General features: G+C 35.2%; 1 protein-coding gene across 1 annotated transcript; it reads left to right on the top strand.

Annotated features, from left to right (window-relative positions):
- The first annotated feature begins 13,519 nt into the window (after positions 1–13,519).
- Positions 13,520–14,194, top strand: LOC137962216 (E3 ubiquitin-protein ligase ATL41-like). Its single transcript, XM_068808957.1, has one exon. It carries the CDS (start codon positions 13,520–13,522, stop codon positions 14,192–14,194), a length of 675 nt encoding a protein of 224 aa, XP_068665058.1.
- The last annotated feature ends 2,604 nt before the right edge of the window (positions 14,195–16,798 follow it).

The raw sequence follows: 16,798 nt of genomic DNA, 5'->3' as shown, positions 1-16,798 counted from the left end.
ATGGTCGTGTCTTGGTTGATCGATCAATCGTTTATGGTTGATCGATCATGCTATATATTTCTGTCATACACAGTTCTAAATGATCTATCGCAATTGTGACTAATCAAGAATTCCAATGCCAGATAAAAATATATGTCTTGATAAAGAATGAGAATTTCTCTCTATGTGATTTGACATGTTTCTAAATGATATGTATGATGATTCTAAACATGTCTATATGCAATTTATATCCTAAAGCTTCAATCTCACAAATACTTAAGGAATAGAAGTTAGAAACTCTCTTAAAAATATAGACTGAGTTAACACGTATGTCTTTGATGCTTGAACTCGAGTCTTCTTGTTGTCTGTGCTTCTTCAAGAGATGTTCTTCAATTATGCTTCAAGGCTTTATTTTGGCTTTCAAGCTTTAGACATTAAGATGCTCTTGAAGGTTAAGTATAATTTTTTTTAGATTTGCAGTTATTAGCTCTATTAAGTTTTGATATCATCAAAAGCAATGTTGGAGTCAACCTATGGTCAGCAGGTATAACAATTATGCATAATTTAGGATTTCATGGTAGAAGTCCTCGGTCAAGGTAGTGGAGAAAGGGAGGAAGAAGAAGAAGAGATAAGAAGAGAAGAGGAAGAGAGGGATGGCTGGTTGAGAAAGAGAGAAAAAACTCTTGGGAGAAGAGAGAATAGTCTGGGACAAATTTGAGATGAGGAGAGGTTTGATGCTCTACCTCAGGCCTTGATGCTCTTATTTATAGTTGTGGGAGGAGGTTTACATTGACTACAATGCCCTTAGGGGGTACAAGCTTTATGAATGAAAAGACATAAGTGGACATACATCATCTTACATAATTACACCATTATGCCATCCTTATGAAGATCACTTTATTTACCTCATGTGCCACCTCTAGATGTGGGTGTGGAGTTCTTCCTTTTTACTAGTTATGCCACCATTACATGGGTGCCTTCTAACACTCTCCTTCAAGCTGGTGATGAGAACACATCATATATCCCCAACTTGATACTCATAGTGGAGAAATATTTTGTGAGTATATCCACAAGTTGGTTGCGAGATGAAACATGCCTGAGACTTATAATACTTGCTTGTAGCTTGTCTTTGACAAAGTGACAATCAACTTCGATATTGTTAGTTATTTCATGAAAGATGGGTTGGAAGCAATGTGGATTACAACTTGATTACCATAGTGGAGTTCCATCGGGCCATTTTTTTTGTTAAATCCCATTTCTGCTTGGAGGGATTTAATCCCTAAAAGTTCGTTTAATGAATGTGCCATAGCTCGATATTCTACCTTGGCATTGGATCTTGCCACTACATTTTTTTTAACTTTTTCATGTCACAAGGTTGTCTCGACTAGGGTACGATACCCTGAGGTGAATTTTCTGTCATCAGAAGACCCAACCCAATCTGCATTAGCAAAGCTTTCAACATTGAGAAAATCATGGGACTTATATAAAAACCCTTGTCCTAGAGCTTTCTTCAAGTATTTGTGGATTCTTTCTAGTGCCTGCCAGTGAGAAATTTTGAGGTTTGTTCATGTATTGGTTGCCAACACAAATTGCAAATGAGATATTAGGTCTAGTCACTGCAAGATAAATTAGTTTTCTCACCAGCCTTTGATGTTTTCCCACATCCACATCTTCACTAGAGCCTGCACATAATTTCACATTTGTATCCATTGGAGTATCAACAACTATGAGGAGTCCCATGTCTTTTGTCTTAAATTCACTGTTGATCTTTTCTTTAATTTAACTTATGCTCTTGGCATTACTTCTTGTCAGAATAATGTCATCCACGTGTACAACAAGTAGCACTACACCCTTCTTAGTGTGCTTGACAAATACCAAATGATCCACAAAACACCGGGTGAATCCAATTCCCCCTCAACCACATAGCTAGATGGTTGCTACATATAAAGCTCATCCTTAATATCTCCATTGACGAAGGCATTTTTCACATCGAGCTGAAGCACCGACCAACGAGAGTCAGCAACAAGAGATAATAAGAGGGGTACTGGGTTGAATTTGGCGACAGGGGAGGAGGTTTCCTCATAGTTAGCACCATAGCATTGAGTGTGGATTTTTTCTACGAGGTGATCTTTAAGGCGAACCACAGAACCATCTGAGCTATGCTTAGCAGTGAAGACCAGTTTACAGCTCACTGGTTGTTTCCTGAATAAAAGGGGAACAGGTGTCCAAGTTTCATTTTCATGTAGGACTGCCATTTCTTCATCCATCATTTCTTTCCATCCTGGATCCAGATGGGCCTCCTAATAAGACTAAGGAATAAAGATAGATGATATGGAGGCAAGGAAATAGTGACAAGATGATGATAACTGATGAGTTGATAAAAATTTGGAGATCGGGTGAGAGGTAGATGGTCTTGTACAAAACCTGGACTCCTTCCAAAGAGTAATTGGTGGAATATCAAAGGGAGGACCAAAAATACGAGGATAAAAAGGATAACTTACTTTTGAATGAGTTAGAGACTCCATAGTTGAGGTGTTGGCCAATGCTCAAGGGGCTGAAATAATAAGTCTTCACGGCCATGAATTGTTGAGTCTTCAATGGGCACAATAGGCTTAAAAAAATCATTCATAGGAGAGAAACCAAGTGGGGCACTAGTGGAAGAATAAAAGGATGCTCTCCAAAAAAGGTTACATCTCTCGACATGAACATTTTTTTTGAGTCAGGATTATAACACACGTATCCTTTCTGAGTATGAGAGTTGCCCAAAAAATATATTTAAAGGCTTAGGGGTCTGATTCAGTCGTATGTCGAGATGTGACATGGATAAAACAACTACACCAAAATACTTTCATAGGAAGAAAAAACATGTCTTTAGTAGGAAAGAGACGGGAGAAGGGTGAATGATCTTTTAGAACTGAAGATGGCAACTTGTTGATGAGAAAACATGTCGTAAGGATAGCATGGGGTTAGTGGAAGCGGGGCACATGTGTTAGGAATTAGACTTATGAGAGGAATAATAATAAGTGCAGAAGCAGGAAAAGAAAGCATGAGAACAAAGACAAGATTTATACAGGTTTGCATCAAGGTAAGACTACGTCCTGTCTTCCACTGCTATAGTAATCCACTATCAAGATGAAATAGTTTAAAGAGAAATCACACACTTACAGGTGTTTTCTTTAATTTCTCTCGGGCCACAACTAATGCTCCTCGAATGATAAAACCCTAATAATGGCTCCCCAAATATAAAGATAAACCTAGGGCAATCACGATCCACGTACCGACTCAGCGTAGGGTGTTGATTAAGTTCCACAACTTAAGAACATTTATATGTTGAAGAAGGGCCTGAGCAACCTCAATAAGGTGTCTATTTTTCTTTCAGTCACTCCATTTTGTTGTGGTGTGTGGATACAAGAGGTTTGCCTTATGATTCCATTATCCTTGCAAAATGATTGAAATTCTCGCGATATATATATTCTTTTGCATTATCTGACCTGAGAATCTTTAAGGTGGTATTAAATTGAGTAGAGAGCATAGAAAAAAAGGATTTGAAAGTAGGTAATACCTCAGATCTATAATTAAGTAAAAATAACCATGCAACTCAAGAGAAGTTATCAACAAATGTAATAAAATACTTTGAATGAGAAACATTAGATATGTTCAAGGGTCCCCACACATTTGTATGAACTAAAGAAAAAGGAGCAACACCTTTATTATCGCCTTGATGGGAGTAAGTAGTCTTCTAGTGTTTACTTAGTTGACAACTTGCACAATTCAATTGCAAAATAGACTGTAATATGATGAAATCATATGTTTAAGGGACTATAGAGATGGGAAACCTAGTCTATTGTGCCAATGAAGGGACTTTTACTATGAATTGATTGCAGTTGAGATTTCTGACTGGTTGGTATAGTATAGACTTCCTTGTTCACGGCCTCCACCAATTACCTATTTTGTCTGCAAGTCCTGAAAGACACAAGAGGTAGGGAAAAAAATAATGTAACAATCAATTTTTTTTGTTAATTGCCTGATTGATAGAAGATTTAAAGGAAATTGGGAGAAAAAAGCACATATTGTAAGTCCGAGTTGGCTGGACTCGCTAGGTTAGCTCGACAGCTTTGAGTTTTATATAGGAGAGCTTTTTGGTTCGATTGTCAATGATCTGATTTTTAAGCTCTCACAGCGCTTTCTGGCGGACAAGACTATCAACGAAGGCAATCCTCTCGATAAAATCCTCCGCATGGTTGCCTCTGGGCATACTGGCATGGTGACACTTACTAGCAGCAAGGAGCGCAAAAAAAAGGGCACGCTAAAGAGAAAAAGAAAGTTTAGAATTTTAAAATACCATAGCTATGAGTCCTGAAAAGCAATGCTCTGATACCATGTTGATTTTTAGGACTCCATGGATTTTGCTCATGGTGAAAAGGAGGGACGACATATTGGGAGAAAACAAGAGGAAGAAAAGGTTTATGGACTTGTGTCCTAACCCTCCTCCTGAAGCTCAATTTATAGATTAATAAGATTATAATATTATAATAATACCCCTAAAAATTAAACTAATTACATCAATGCCATCTTTATGAGATGACTCTTTATTTACCATAATTCCATCATTATGTGGGCTTGTGAGCCTTCTCCTTGGTCTATGGGCTTGAGCCCATCTTCCACCTTTCTTGGATGTGTGGGCCTTCCTTGGTCTTGTGGGCTTGAACACATCTTCCACACACTTGGACGTGTGGGTCTTCCTTGGTCATGTGGGCTTGGGTCCATCTTCCAACACTAATCATAATCTAAGTCAACAACTACTTAAAGATAAATTATAGAATAATTAAACAACTCTTCATAAAGTAGAAATATGAAAATACTAAATTTCCTCCTTGGTTACAACTCCTTTCCATGAGAGTCATATAAGACTCTTCCATATCTATTCTTCAACAATTCACCTCACGCTGAAGTTTGTAACTTCAGCTTGTAGAGAAAAATATTCCTGATCTTTAACCTTCTTCGGTTGAAAAAATTCTTCATAGATGTCAATTCTTCATCTTTTGTTTCTCCCCCTTACATAGAGATTCTAGTCACATAAAATTTGACTACCACATTATGTGGAATAATTCATTGTAGGTTACCTCTTACTTATATTTCTTCTTCTACTTCTTCCCCTCAAGTTGGGGATCACTTTTTTCTTTGTCAAGAAGCCCAATTTGGGAAATCAGAATTTTAAGCTCATTTCTCATAAAGAAGTTTGTGTTTCAATTCTGGTTATTTTTCCTTTTACATAAATTCTAGGCTCCAACGTTTAATTTTTTAGTCACAAGCGTCAACAATTTTTAAGCATGCACATCTAGTCTTTTCTTCTCGATCAAAATCTTGTTTTGCATGTACCATATAGCAACCATCCATGCCAAGGTTGCTCTTTTTTCCTCTCTCCTGTTGTTACTTTCAGTTTGTATGTCATAATTCACTCCTACATGTACAAAAATTCCTTTAAAAAGTTTCATCTTCAACAAACCTTTTTTTCTTGACAAAATTAACTTTTCTCCCACACGACACACTAAATAAGGGTTTGAGGTTATTTCAAAAGAGAAACAAGAAAGAACAAGGGTCTATTTCCCACATTTACTATCTTCTAGTGTAACCTCTGAGTCTTCCTATATTGATGTCTCTTTCTAAAAACATCAAATTGAGAAATGGTTTATTGGGTTGAAAACTAGACTCAGAGAGATTTTGTTTTAAGATATAAATCCCATATAAAGTCCCTTTATTTATGGCATAAAAAGTCAAAAAACTGAAGTCATTGTCACTCAAGCCTTTATTGCTACCTAACCTTTGTAGCTTCAGATGTCAATTTATCTATGTAGAAAACTCTGACTACCAAAATTCATTTTGTGTTGAAAAATAAGGTAATTTTTTTTTGAAAATATATAATTTGTGATATGAAAAGTATAGTATGGATGTGCAAAATCAAATGAAAAATGGAATTGAGACAAGAAAACATCAATCAAGGAAAAATTAAAATACAAACCTAAACTAATAGAGATGACAAATAAAAAAAGGATCACATTATCTTTGTGGGTTGACCAAGTGAACTCATTGAACCTACTCAGTGAAGAAAATAATTCATTGATTGGTCGTAAATTGAGTACATTTGGGTTCTATTTATAATAGTGACAATACATATATTCTGAGTTACATTAAATGACAACATATCTCAATTACACCAAAAGTATAATTCTTAAAGATAAATCCTTTAACACTTAAACAATTCTAACAGAAATAGCAATCTAGTAATACTAAACCTCTTCCTTGGTAGCAACTACTTCCCATGAAACCCCTTTTCTGTTAGATTCATGTAAGACTCTTCCATATTTTTTCTTCAATAAATATATGAAGAATTAGAGATGTTGGGAACATGTATTTGGTCCCTGTACATTTGAGTGAACTAAAGAAAATAGACCTTTACTATCTTGGATTGAGAAGCGAAACTACTTTGATGATGTTTTCCATGTTCGCATGACTCACAAAATAACTTGCTAATAGATTTTAATGAGGGAACTATGGATTGCAAAGCTGGTAAATTTGGGATGTTTGAGCCAATTGTGCCTCTTTAAAGCATCTTTAATTTTTGTTGCTACAATTGAAATAATCTGATCATAAAGAAAGTAATCCCCCTTGCTTATGGCTGCCACCGATGACCTGCTTGGTTTGAATGTTCTGGAAAACATAATGAGTAGAAAAAAGGTTACACTACAACCATGTTTTTTTGTCAATGGACTATCTGACATGAGACTAAGAGGAAATTTAGGAATAAGAAAAATATTAGAAAATGAAAAAGATGAAGATAGAGCAAAAGAGCCTATTCCTTGAACTTGTGTTTATGTACTATCGAGAATACAAAAAAACTAATTTGTAGAGTATTGAGATAAAGAGGATAGATTCCTAATTGTAGCACTTACACTACAACCAAGATTTTTTGTCAATGGACTATCTAATATGAGACTAAGAGGAAGTTTAGGAAAAGACAAACATTAGAAAATGAAAAAGATGAAGATGGAGCAAAAGAGCCTATTACTTGAACTTGTGTTTATGTACTATCAAGAATAGAAATAAACTAATTTGTAGAGCATGGAGATAAAGAGGATAGATTCCCAAGTGTACCACTCAAATATTGAGAAGCCCCAGAGTCAAACGATCCATGGTAAATAATTAGAACATAAAACAAGGAAAAATAGATCAATTATGACAAAAATGGCAATCATAGTAGTTGACAACTTATTTTTCTCTTTTTTCAATGCTTCATAATCTTCAGTGATAAGAATTTTTTTACCTTGGGATGAGTCTGAGGATTTCTCAGTCATGTACTCATTACTAACATGATCTTGTTTATCCAAGAAAAAAATCAGGTTTGCCATTTAGTCTTCAACATCTTTCAACCACATGATTATACATGCATACCTTCGAGTTTGTGAAATAACTATTGTTGGAGTTGCCTCTGAAGTTTTTTTAATCACTTGCCTGGTGCTCTTCACCACAACCACCATGGGCACCTCCCCATATTACTCGGGCTCTCCTATGTTACTACCACCTCTACTTTGAGAGAACATTGCAGAAGAATCTGTAGAAATTGTAGGAGAAGTCTAGTGTCTTTGTTGGAATTTTGAACATGGCAACAAATATGTCATAAAAGGAGGAATTTCCAGTAGAGATTAAAATTTATGATTTTGCTACATCACATTATGACTTCAGATTTTCTAGGCAGAGGACAGATATCAAGGCTTCCCTCTATTTTTATTTTACACAATATCTGTAGAGAAAGGTTGGGCAAGTTTCCATTCTTGGAGCAGTCCTCTGAATCGAGCAAAATAACCATGAAAGATATCCCTTTGCTTTGTACTATAATAATCCTAGAACATATGATAAAGCTTCTGACTGCTGATAGGGGTAGAATATTGTTCAAATATATCCCAAATTATCTTTTGTGTATCTAGATGAACTACATTGTTTAAAACTAACTCTTTCATATTATTAGTTATCCAATTAATAACAAGAGTATCTTCTTTCAATAATTTTTATGTGCATCATCTTTTTCACTAGTAGAGGATGGTGGTTTTTAGAGGTGGCATAACTTTTAGCATAAGCTTCAAAATTGATCCAAGGTAGTAAATTTTCACTTGGATAGCATCAACATATTACATGCTCATTGAGGTTCTCTATGGAGGCTTAAATTCTATCAACTTCTTTGTTGTTAGATCAATGATGCCATTTCAAGTAATTTCATTTTGCTACGATTGTAATAGGTAAGCCCACCATGGTTTCAGTTTTCCATACAATAATAATGTTACCATCTTACTTGCATGAAATGACTCACGAAGATAGACTTTAGTAGGATGGATAATATAGGCTTGGTGGACTTTAGAGGAGTGGAAGATAGAGATCTACATGTTTTTTTGTTCAGTGCTTTAGAATGGAAGCCATGAAATCTCTTACACATTTTTTGGTTTTATGATTGAAGGATGGATTTGGACTATCTTACATAGACTCTTGAGACTCTTAGGATGTAGAAGAAGACTTGTAGAGACTTTTGGAACTTTTGGAAGAAGAATGCGAATGTTTTGAATAGGAAACAACTCTTTTTTGGAGTCGACACCACTTAAGGTAGCTAGAGTAGAAAGTTTTGTTTCACTAGGATTTTGTTGGACTTTGGAGACAAGAACTGAGCTTTTCGACAATTGGACTCTAAAATAGTTTAGGAAACTCAAAGATTTATTTAGTTAAAAATTTACTTAGGAATGAGTTTGATAATATCTTTACTAATTTCATTTGCCTAATTTAGGTCTCTCTCATTAGTGAGATACTAACTTGGATTAGGACTTTTAAATATGACTCCTTGGAGACTCTAATGGAAGGGAAATTGCTTCCAAACACTTATGGAGGATAAACTAGGAATCTTTTTATAGACTTTTTTTTTTTATAGAATAAGGACACTAGAGACTACGTACACTTAATGTATAACTTGTGCAGGACACTTACTCTGAGAGCCACTCCATTAATGTGTGACTCTCTTGATAAGCATAATTCACACAAGTAAACGATAAGATTAGCTTAAAATAACCATAACTCTTTGATATTAATCATAAAATAGCCTTGAGCGACTTAGATTAACTAGAGTAGATAGTTTCACTTAGATAGTATCACTTGCCACACATGACCCTCACTATAGCTAGTCATATCTAATTAATCTAATCACAAGAGACTGAACAAGACTAAAGCAAAATAAGAATGAAAAACCAAATTGGCTTACCTTTGGCATAGGTAAAACCTACTCAGAGAAGGATAGAAATCGATAGGAAATTTTAAAATTCTCTAGCAGTAATGAATAAAAATCCCCTCTATTTTAATTAAAGTGAGACCACCCCATTGAAATAAAGGTTTGGCTGGGAGAGCTAAGCCTCTAGCGGCAAGTTGACAAATTCGCTGGTACCGGAAATATTTGTACCAATGAATATGTATAATCGTTGGAGCAGTTTTTGTAGTGCTAGCGAATTTGTAATTCGTTGGGGTACTTTTGTTCTCTACCAAAAATATTCATAATACGCAAGAAAGGAAACCCGTTCCGACAATGAATTTTCCATTCACTGGTAAATGGTTTCGTTTTTATAGGTTGAATTTCTTGTAGTGTATATGTGGGTTAATATGATTTAGGTACTTAAAAAAGAAGGGTATTGGTACTATTTTCTGTTGTACCGTTATTTGAATGTTTACTTATACTCATGTGTGCTTTTTTTGAAATGGTAATTTTTTTTATTCTTACCAACTATAAAATAATATATGAAACATTTTACAAGGGGGAGTAATCTCTAAATGACAAAGGGAGGGAGCTTCCAACAGGCAGATTGGTGTTAAATTTCTAGAAAAGTGAAAAACATCATTGATTTGATGTAATTTGAATACAATGAACCTCTATTATAAATAGAGAAAGCAAGTAGAATCCAATTATAATAAAACTACCCTTATTCCAATTACAACTAAAGTTAAACACTAAAAGATAAGTCCTACAACAATTGAAAAACTGAACATAAATAGAAGACTAACATAACTAAAACAACTTTAATTGAGACTCTTCTGTAAGACCTCCTTCTGTGAGACTCCTATAAGACTCGACCATATTTATTCTGGCTATGTGAGACTTCTTACTATAAGACTCTTATATATCTACTATTCAACACTCCCTCTCAAGTTAGAGTTTACAACTTCAACTTGCAATGAAAAAGACTCTTGGTCTTCAATCTTCATTGACTAAATTTTTTTCATAGATGTTAAATCTTCATCATTTTTTCTTCCTCTTTCTTGAATATTTTGGTTACATAAAAATTATCACAAAATGTGGAACAAAATACCTCTTTCTTGTACTTCTCCCCCTAAAGTTGGAAATAAAAAAGACAGAGACCTAGCTTGTACAAAACACAATGGGGGAGAAGAAAATCACTCCTAGCCATACGACAAAGCTTCATACACCAGTAAAAAAATGGGCATAGTTTGAATTGAACTCTGCTAAATGTTAAAAGTGAAGAGACTAGTCAATTTTTAAGGATAACTCAAACACAAATCACCTTTTGGATGAAGAATAAAAGACTTGACTCAAGTTGGATGTTGGGCACACTCTATAATTTTTAGTTAGTGGGTCTAGGCAACTTTGCAACACTCATACTTCCAAACAAATCTAGAATGTGACCTTTTTTAAAATAAAAAAAACAAGGGAGACTATAATAATAGTAGAGCTTAATAAATTTGACCAAGATAACATTTTTTGGGGGTGACCACAATTTTCAGCGTTGACAATGCAGAAGATAAACAACCAAGTAACAAAAATACAAAACTTGAAAACAACATCGACGTAGAATTTTTTTGCATACCTTGAACGAGCACATCATGGAGTGATTAAGTTTGACCAAAACTCTCTTATTACAAGAGAAATTTGGCAGGAAACTTGGATTTAGGAGAAAAGAAAACTCAATTCACGTCAATCAATGGAGAAATAATAAGAGATAAAATAAGGAAAATGAGAGATTTTTTTCTTGAATTGGGCGTCAGGACTTCTGATATCAATATCTCCCACAATATAGATTAGAATCACAAACTGCTATTGCTTAAGAAACTAGACTCAAAAAGCTTTAATTTGATATCTAATTTGACATTAAAAGCTTCTTTCTTGAATTTGTTATGACCTCTATATTTTATTCATTCTATAGTTTAATGGTTGCAGACTCCAATACAAATATCTGCTTATATATAGATTAGATTGACATAAAATTTTCTTCTTCTAAAACTAGAGTTCGATACATTTCATTCAAGTATAATAGTTCTTCAGAAAATACAATTATTTTGAGAGAAATAATTTGATAAATTTTGGACTTTGTAATCTAGCCAACTTAAATATTCTTTCTTCTTTTGCCATCATGACAATTGAGTCTTACAAGATTGAAATCTCCCTCTAGAGACTTCAACCTTAGAATTGGTGTAATAGGTAAGAAAATAAACTTGTAGTCTTGCCAACTTGAATATTCTTTCTTCTTTTGCCACATAATTCTCTATATAAAGTCTTATTCTTGGTAGCCTAAAGTGTCTTAAAAATTGAAGTTTTTTGCTGCTACTCGAACCTCTCTTGCCATCTGACCTTTGATACTTCAAATATTGATTTCTCCTCATGAAAAACTCCAATTACAAAATTATATTACTATTGAAAATTAGACTCAAAGATACTTCTGTCGATATATAATTTGCAATATGAAAACTTCAGTATGGAGGTGAAAATGCCAAGAAAATAACGGGTACTGGGACAGGAAAGAAAGTAAGAGGATAAAATACAAACCTAAACTATTAGAGATGATAGATAAAAAAAGGATGACATTATCTTTGTGGGTTTACTAAGTCAACTCACAAAACCCGCTCTAATACCTATTGAATTTCTAGAAAAGTGAAAACTTTATTGACTTGATGTAATTAGAGTATAATGAACGTCTATTTGTAATAGAGGAAACAAGTAGAATCTAATTATAATTAAACTACCCTTATTCCAATTATACCCAAAGTTAAACACTAAAAGATAAGTCCTAAAATAATTTAAAACCTGAGTATAAATAGAACACTAATATAACTAAAAAACTTTTAACTAAGACTCTTTTTGAGAGACCTTCTCTTGTGAGACTCCTACTAGAGTCCACCATATTATTTTTAGCTCTGTGAGACTTCTTACTATAGGACTTCCATATTTACTCTTCAACAATGGACTTAGTTACAATTGTTGAGATTTCGACTTCTCTTCTTTTCTTTCACTTAACATCCACATAATGCAGAGATAATAGACTCAGGTCATTTTTTAAAAATGAGTTTCTTAGTGGATTGTGGTAGCAAAACCACAATCTCGTTTTCTCAAACGAAGTCTTTTATGCTATTGATAGTCTCTTCCTATCTCATTTTGTTTGTTTTTAATTAATTTCAAATTTTGATGAGTTTGATATTTTTTCATGTGATGTGCTAAATGCTTATTTTAAAACATTTCATTGTATGTTGTCTTATAGATGCCTGAAGGAAGTACTAAGCGACTATGAAGACCATAACAGATCGCAGTGATGAAGGTATTGACAGAACAGAACCAACAGAAGTTATTGGGAATGATGTTTGAACAGGATAAAAAAGAAGATAAAGATGATTTGAAGGAAGAAATTAAGTAGCCTATAATATCAACATCAACGAGGAAAAAGAGAAATGAACAAACTAAATTAACTAATCATTTTTGTAATAATATATCAAGCTCAAATGTGAACAACATATGGAGTGAAATAGTTGACTTAACATATGGATTTCATACCGAAGGTTTCTATGAAAATGTGTATCCTAAGAAAAAAGACTTAAACTTTTTTGAGAAATAAATTTCCAACCAAAGGTACCAACGGGGTCTTAAAATATGTAATTGAACCTCATGTTAGGTGACCTGCCTGTATGATTACGGGCTAATTGGATTAGTTTATTTCTGGCAGTCAAAGTAAAAAACAATCAGAGTAAAAGGAATCGTCTCCGATCTGTTTGAATTCGTAGCAGTTGTTGTTGACTACAGACACGAGAGAGATTTTTGTTAGTGGCGGTTTCTCACGCAATTTGCAGGAACTTTCCTGGTCCGAGTTTAAGAGAAAACATGCCGCGTGATTGAGCCATTAGCACTTGAAAGTAGGAACACGGCAACTCAAAACCTCGAGTTTATACTTGACTTCTCTCCGCCTCTCGATTCAACCAAACTCACCGTTCGTCTTTTCGTCACTGCTGGACCCCCTTAATCGACTTTTCTCCATCACGGAAGCCTGTCTAAGTCTGTTTTCTCTTTTAAAATTCTCGGCACAGCAGTATAATTTCAAAGAGACCAACTACGCAGAAAGTTCCACTGCCAAAGATGAAACTTGAGACCAACGCCATTACTTTTGAGGAGGTTCTACTCCTTTTATTTGATAAGTAGCAGGGGTTTCAGCATCTAATCTTTGCAGCCACCGGCACCATGGCATACGAAGATCATTGGTCCATTAGAAGGCAGTATGGCTTCAATAATCGGATCATGATAATCGCTGTCGTCTGCCTATTCTTTGTAGTTTTCCTGGTACTCTTCCTCCATCTATACGCCAGATGCGTTATGAACCGACGCCGACAAAGACGCCGGGCCATGGCGCTTGCGATGGGCATCGACCTGGAATCCGATCGAGCTCAGGCTCATCCAGAACCGCCGAAGACTGGACTTGATCCGTCTGTTATCGCTAGTCTTCCTATATTCATCTACAAAGCGAACCAGTCGACTCAGGAGGCCTCGATCGAGTGCGCAATTTGTTTAAGTGCGTTGAAGGAAGACGAAGCAGCGAGGCTTCTCCCCAATTGCAAACATACCTTCCATGCGCAGTGCGTAGACGTATGGTTGAATCACCACTCGACGTGCCCTATTTGCCGAACAGGGGCTGAACCCCGGCCAGAGGTGGCTACCAACGACTCTGGGGGCGTAGGACCGTCGGCGCCACAGTTGGATAGAGAGGGTACACCGGACGTCGTGGGTCAGACGTCGAAAGCGAGTGCATCATCAAGCTCGCGATTGAGCTCGTTCAGTTTCAGGAGGATACTCAGTAGAGAGAAATCGGATAGAAGATTACAGCACGTTGATCAGTCGGAGGATCCAGAGAGGCAGTGAAGTATCGTGTGAGCGATTCTAATTTACTTTTCTTTTGATTCTTCAGACAGGAACTTTACCATGTTTAATTTCATCTTTACCTCTCTGGTGGGGAATCGTCTCTGCACATCTGGAGATGGCATTTGCAGAGAATAGAATTACAACAATTTTTGTTTTTAGTTGCTTCAAGGAAAGGGATTATTATTCTTTTTTAAAATAGTGCATAAGAATAAATAAATATTGCAGATGTATCTGTTTTACATGTTAGTGTTGTTTCGATTATGCAAAAATGTAGATAATTAGGAAAAAGTAAAGACTTGACTTTATGATCATAAATCAATGTGTATCTCCCCTACAACCTCATTGCAAAACATCTTCTCATGCTTAAAGGCCCTAAATAATAATTAATCAATATTAAATATTTATAAATATCTACTATTTAATACAAAATAAAAATAATCTCATAAGTTGTAATGAAGTAACATGCATATAATATTTAATTGATCAGTATTAAATATATATATATAATATTAATTTTTTTATTATACGTAATACTTATGGTCGATATTTAATGTGTATCGTGAATTGATAATATTAAACAAGCATTATTTAGTATTGAGAAAATCTAAACCACGATAGAAGTATGAGAGAAGTCTTCAAAGCACCAAGAGAGAAAGGTGGAATTCTTCTATGAAATTTGTTTGAGAGACTGTAGTACATGGTTGTTTAAATAGCTTTTTAAAACATCACAAAAAGGAAGAACTAAGCTTGGATTACACATGTTGGTGGCTTCAAGGTGTCACCTAGTTGGTTTTCAATTTTTAGATAAATTACACACATTGGTGGCTTCATGGTGTCACCTAGTTCATTTCTATTTTTTAGATTTAGGCATTTGTTCCTTCTATGCCCTACCTTGCTGTTGAATTTAGGACCCTTTTACTGAAATCTTGAACAAGGTGTGAGAAGGAGAAAAAAGAAAGAGAGAGAGAGCTCTCAGGTAGAGAGGAGAGAAGAGAGTAAAAAAAAAAAGAGTTTAGGCTAGAGAGGAAGTCTTGACGAGAGAAGTGGAGAACTACTTCAATTTTTTATTATTAATTAGAGTACAAACACTTCTATTTATAGTAGAGGAAAGTAATAGAGTCCAAGTACAATTAAACTACCATTCTCCTAATTATATCCAAACTATAACTCTTAAAGATAAGTCTATCATAATAAAATAACTTAACATAATTAGAAGACTAACATAACTGAAACTAAAACTCTTCTATGAGGACGTGATCATATGATAAAGATGCCAGCTCGTGGTTATCTGATCTTCCAACTCATGTGATAAGGATACCAGTTGTGGTTATCTTTGTGGGTCCCACTTGATCTTCAAATCTTACAACTCATTCCAGCTCGTGCTTCACATCTTCCAACTCATTTCAACTAGTGTGATGACTCATCATGTCATCTCACGTTCTCATGGTGAGCCCCACCGGCTCGTGCAACCATGGTGGGTTACACATTGTAACACTCCCCCTCAAGCTGGGGTGAGAAAATATCGTAAACGCCCAACTTGCTATAGATGGTGGACAAGATCTTATAAGTGACTGGTTTGGTGAGAATTTCTGTAACTTGGCTTTGTGAAGATATATGTTTGAGAGATAATATGCTGGTTTGAAAATTTTCTAGTATAAAATGTCAGTCTACCTCAATGTGCTTTGTTCTCTCATAAAAGACCGGATTTGATGTGATACGTATTGCTGCCTGATTATCACAATATAGATCCATAAGAGCTTCTTTATAGAATCCTAGTTCAGTGAGAAGGGATCTAGTCCATAGAAGTTCACTAACTGTGTGTGCCATGACTCTGTATTATATTTTTACACTAGACCTTGCAACTACATTATTCTTCTTGCTTCTCCATTTCACCAAGTTCCCACCAACCATTGTACAATATCCCAAAGTAGATTTTCTGTCATCCGGGGATCCAGCCCAGTCTACATCTGAGAATCCTTCTATGTTAAAGTGACCATGGTTCTTATAGAGAAACCCTCTTCTTCAAGCTCCTTTCAAATATCACAATATCCTTTCTACTGCTTGCCAGTGATTGAGTTGTGGCTTGTGCATGTATTGACTCACCACACTTATTGCATATGATATATCCGGCCTTGGTACACAAAGATAAATGAGTTTCCCCACAAGTCTTTGATATTTTCCAATATCCACATCTTCTCTAGTACCTGTAGATAATTTTGTATTCGAGTCCATAGGGTTTTTGCTAGTTTACACCCCATCATTCTTGTCTCTTCTAGTAGATCAAGGACATACTTCCTTTAAGATAGTACAATCCCATGTCTGGACTGTAGTACTTCAATACCCAAAAAATATTTAAGGAGTCCAAGATCTTTTTTCTTGAATTCTACACATATCTTTTCCTTGGTTTCCTGAATGCCCACAGGATCACTACCCGTTAAGACAATGTCATCAACATATACTGCCAAAATCACTTGCCTTTAGGTGTGTCTTTAATAAATACAGAGTGATCTACAGAACATCCGTGAAATCCTGCCTGTATGAATGTTTGGCTAAATTTATCAAACCATGCACGAGGAGACTGTTTCAGACCATATATCTCCATTA

This window comes from Aristolochia californica, unplaced genomic scaffold (assembly GCF_029961685.1).
Source record: "Aristolochia californica isolate CCGP_79_NKW_82.1479 unplaced genomic scaffold, dmAriCali1.0.hap1 SCAF_4, whole genome shotgun sequence".
In the NCBI taxonomy this organism is placed as follows: Eukaryota; Viridiplantae; Streptophyta; class Magnoliopsida; order Piperales; family Aristolochiaceae; genus Aristolochia; species Aristolochia californica.
Note: the sequence above shows the minus strand (reverse complement) of the source record. Positions and strands in the feature narration are given on the sequence as shown.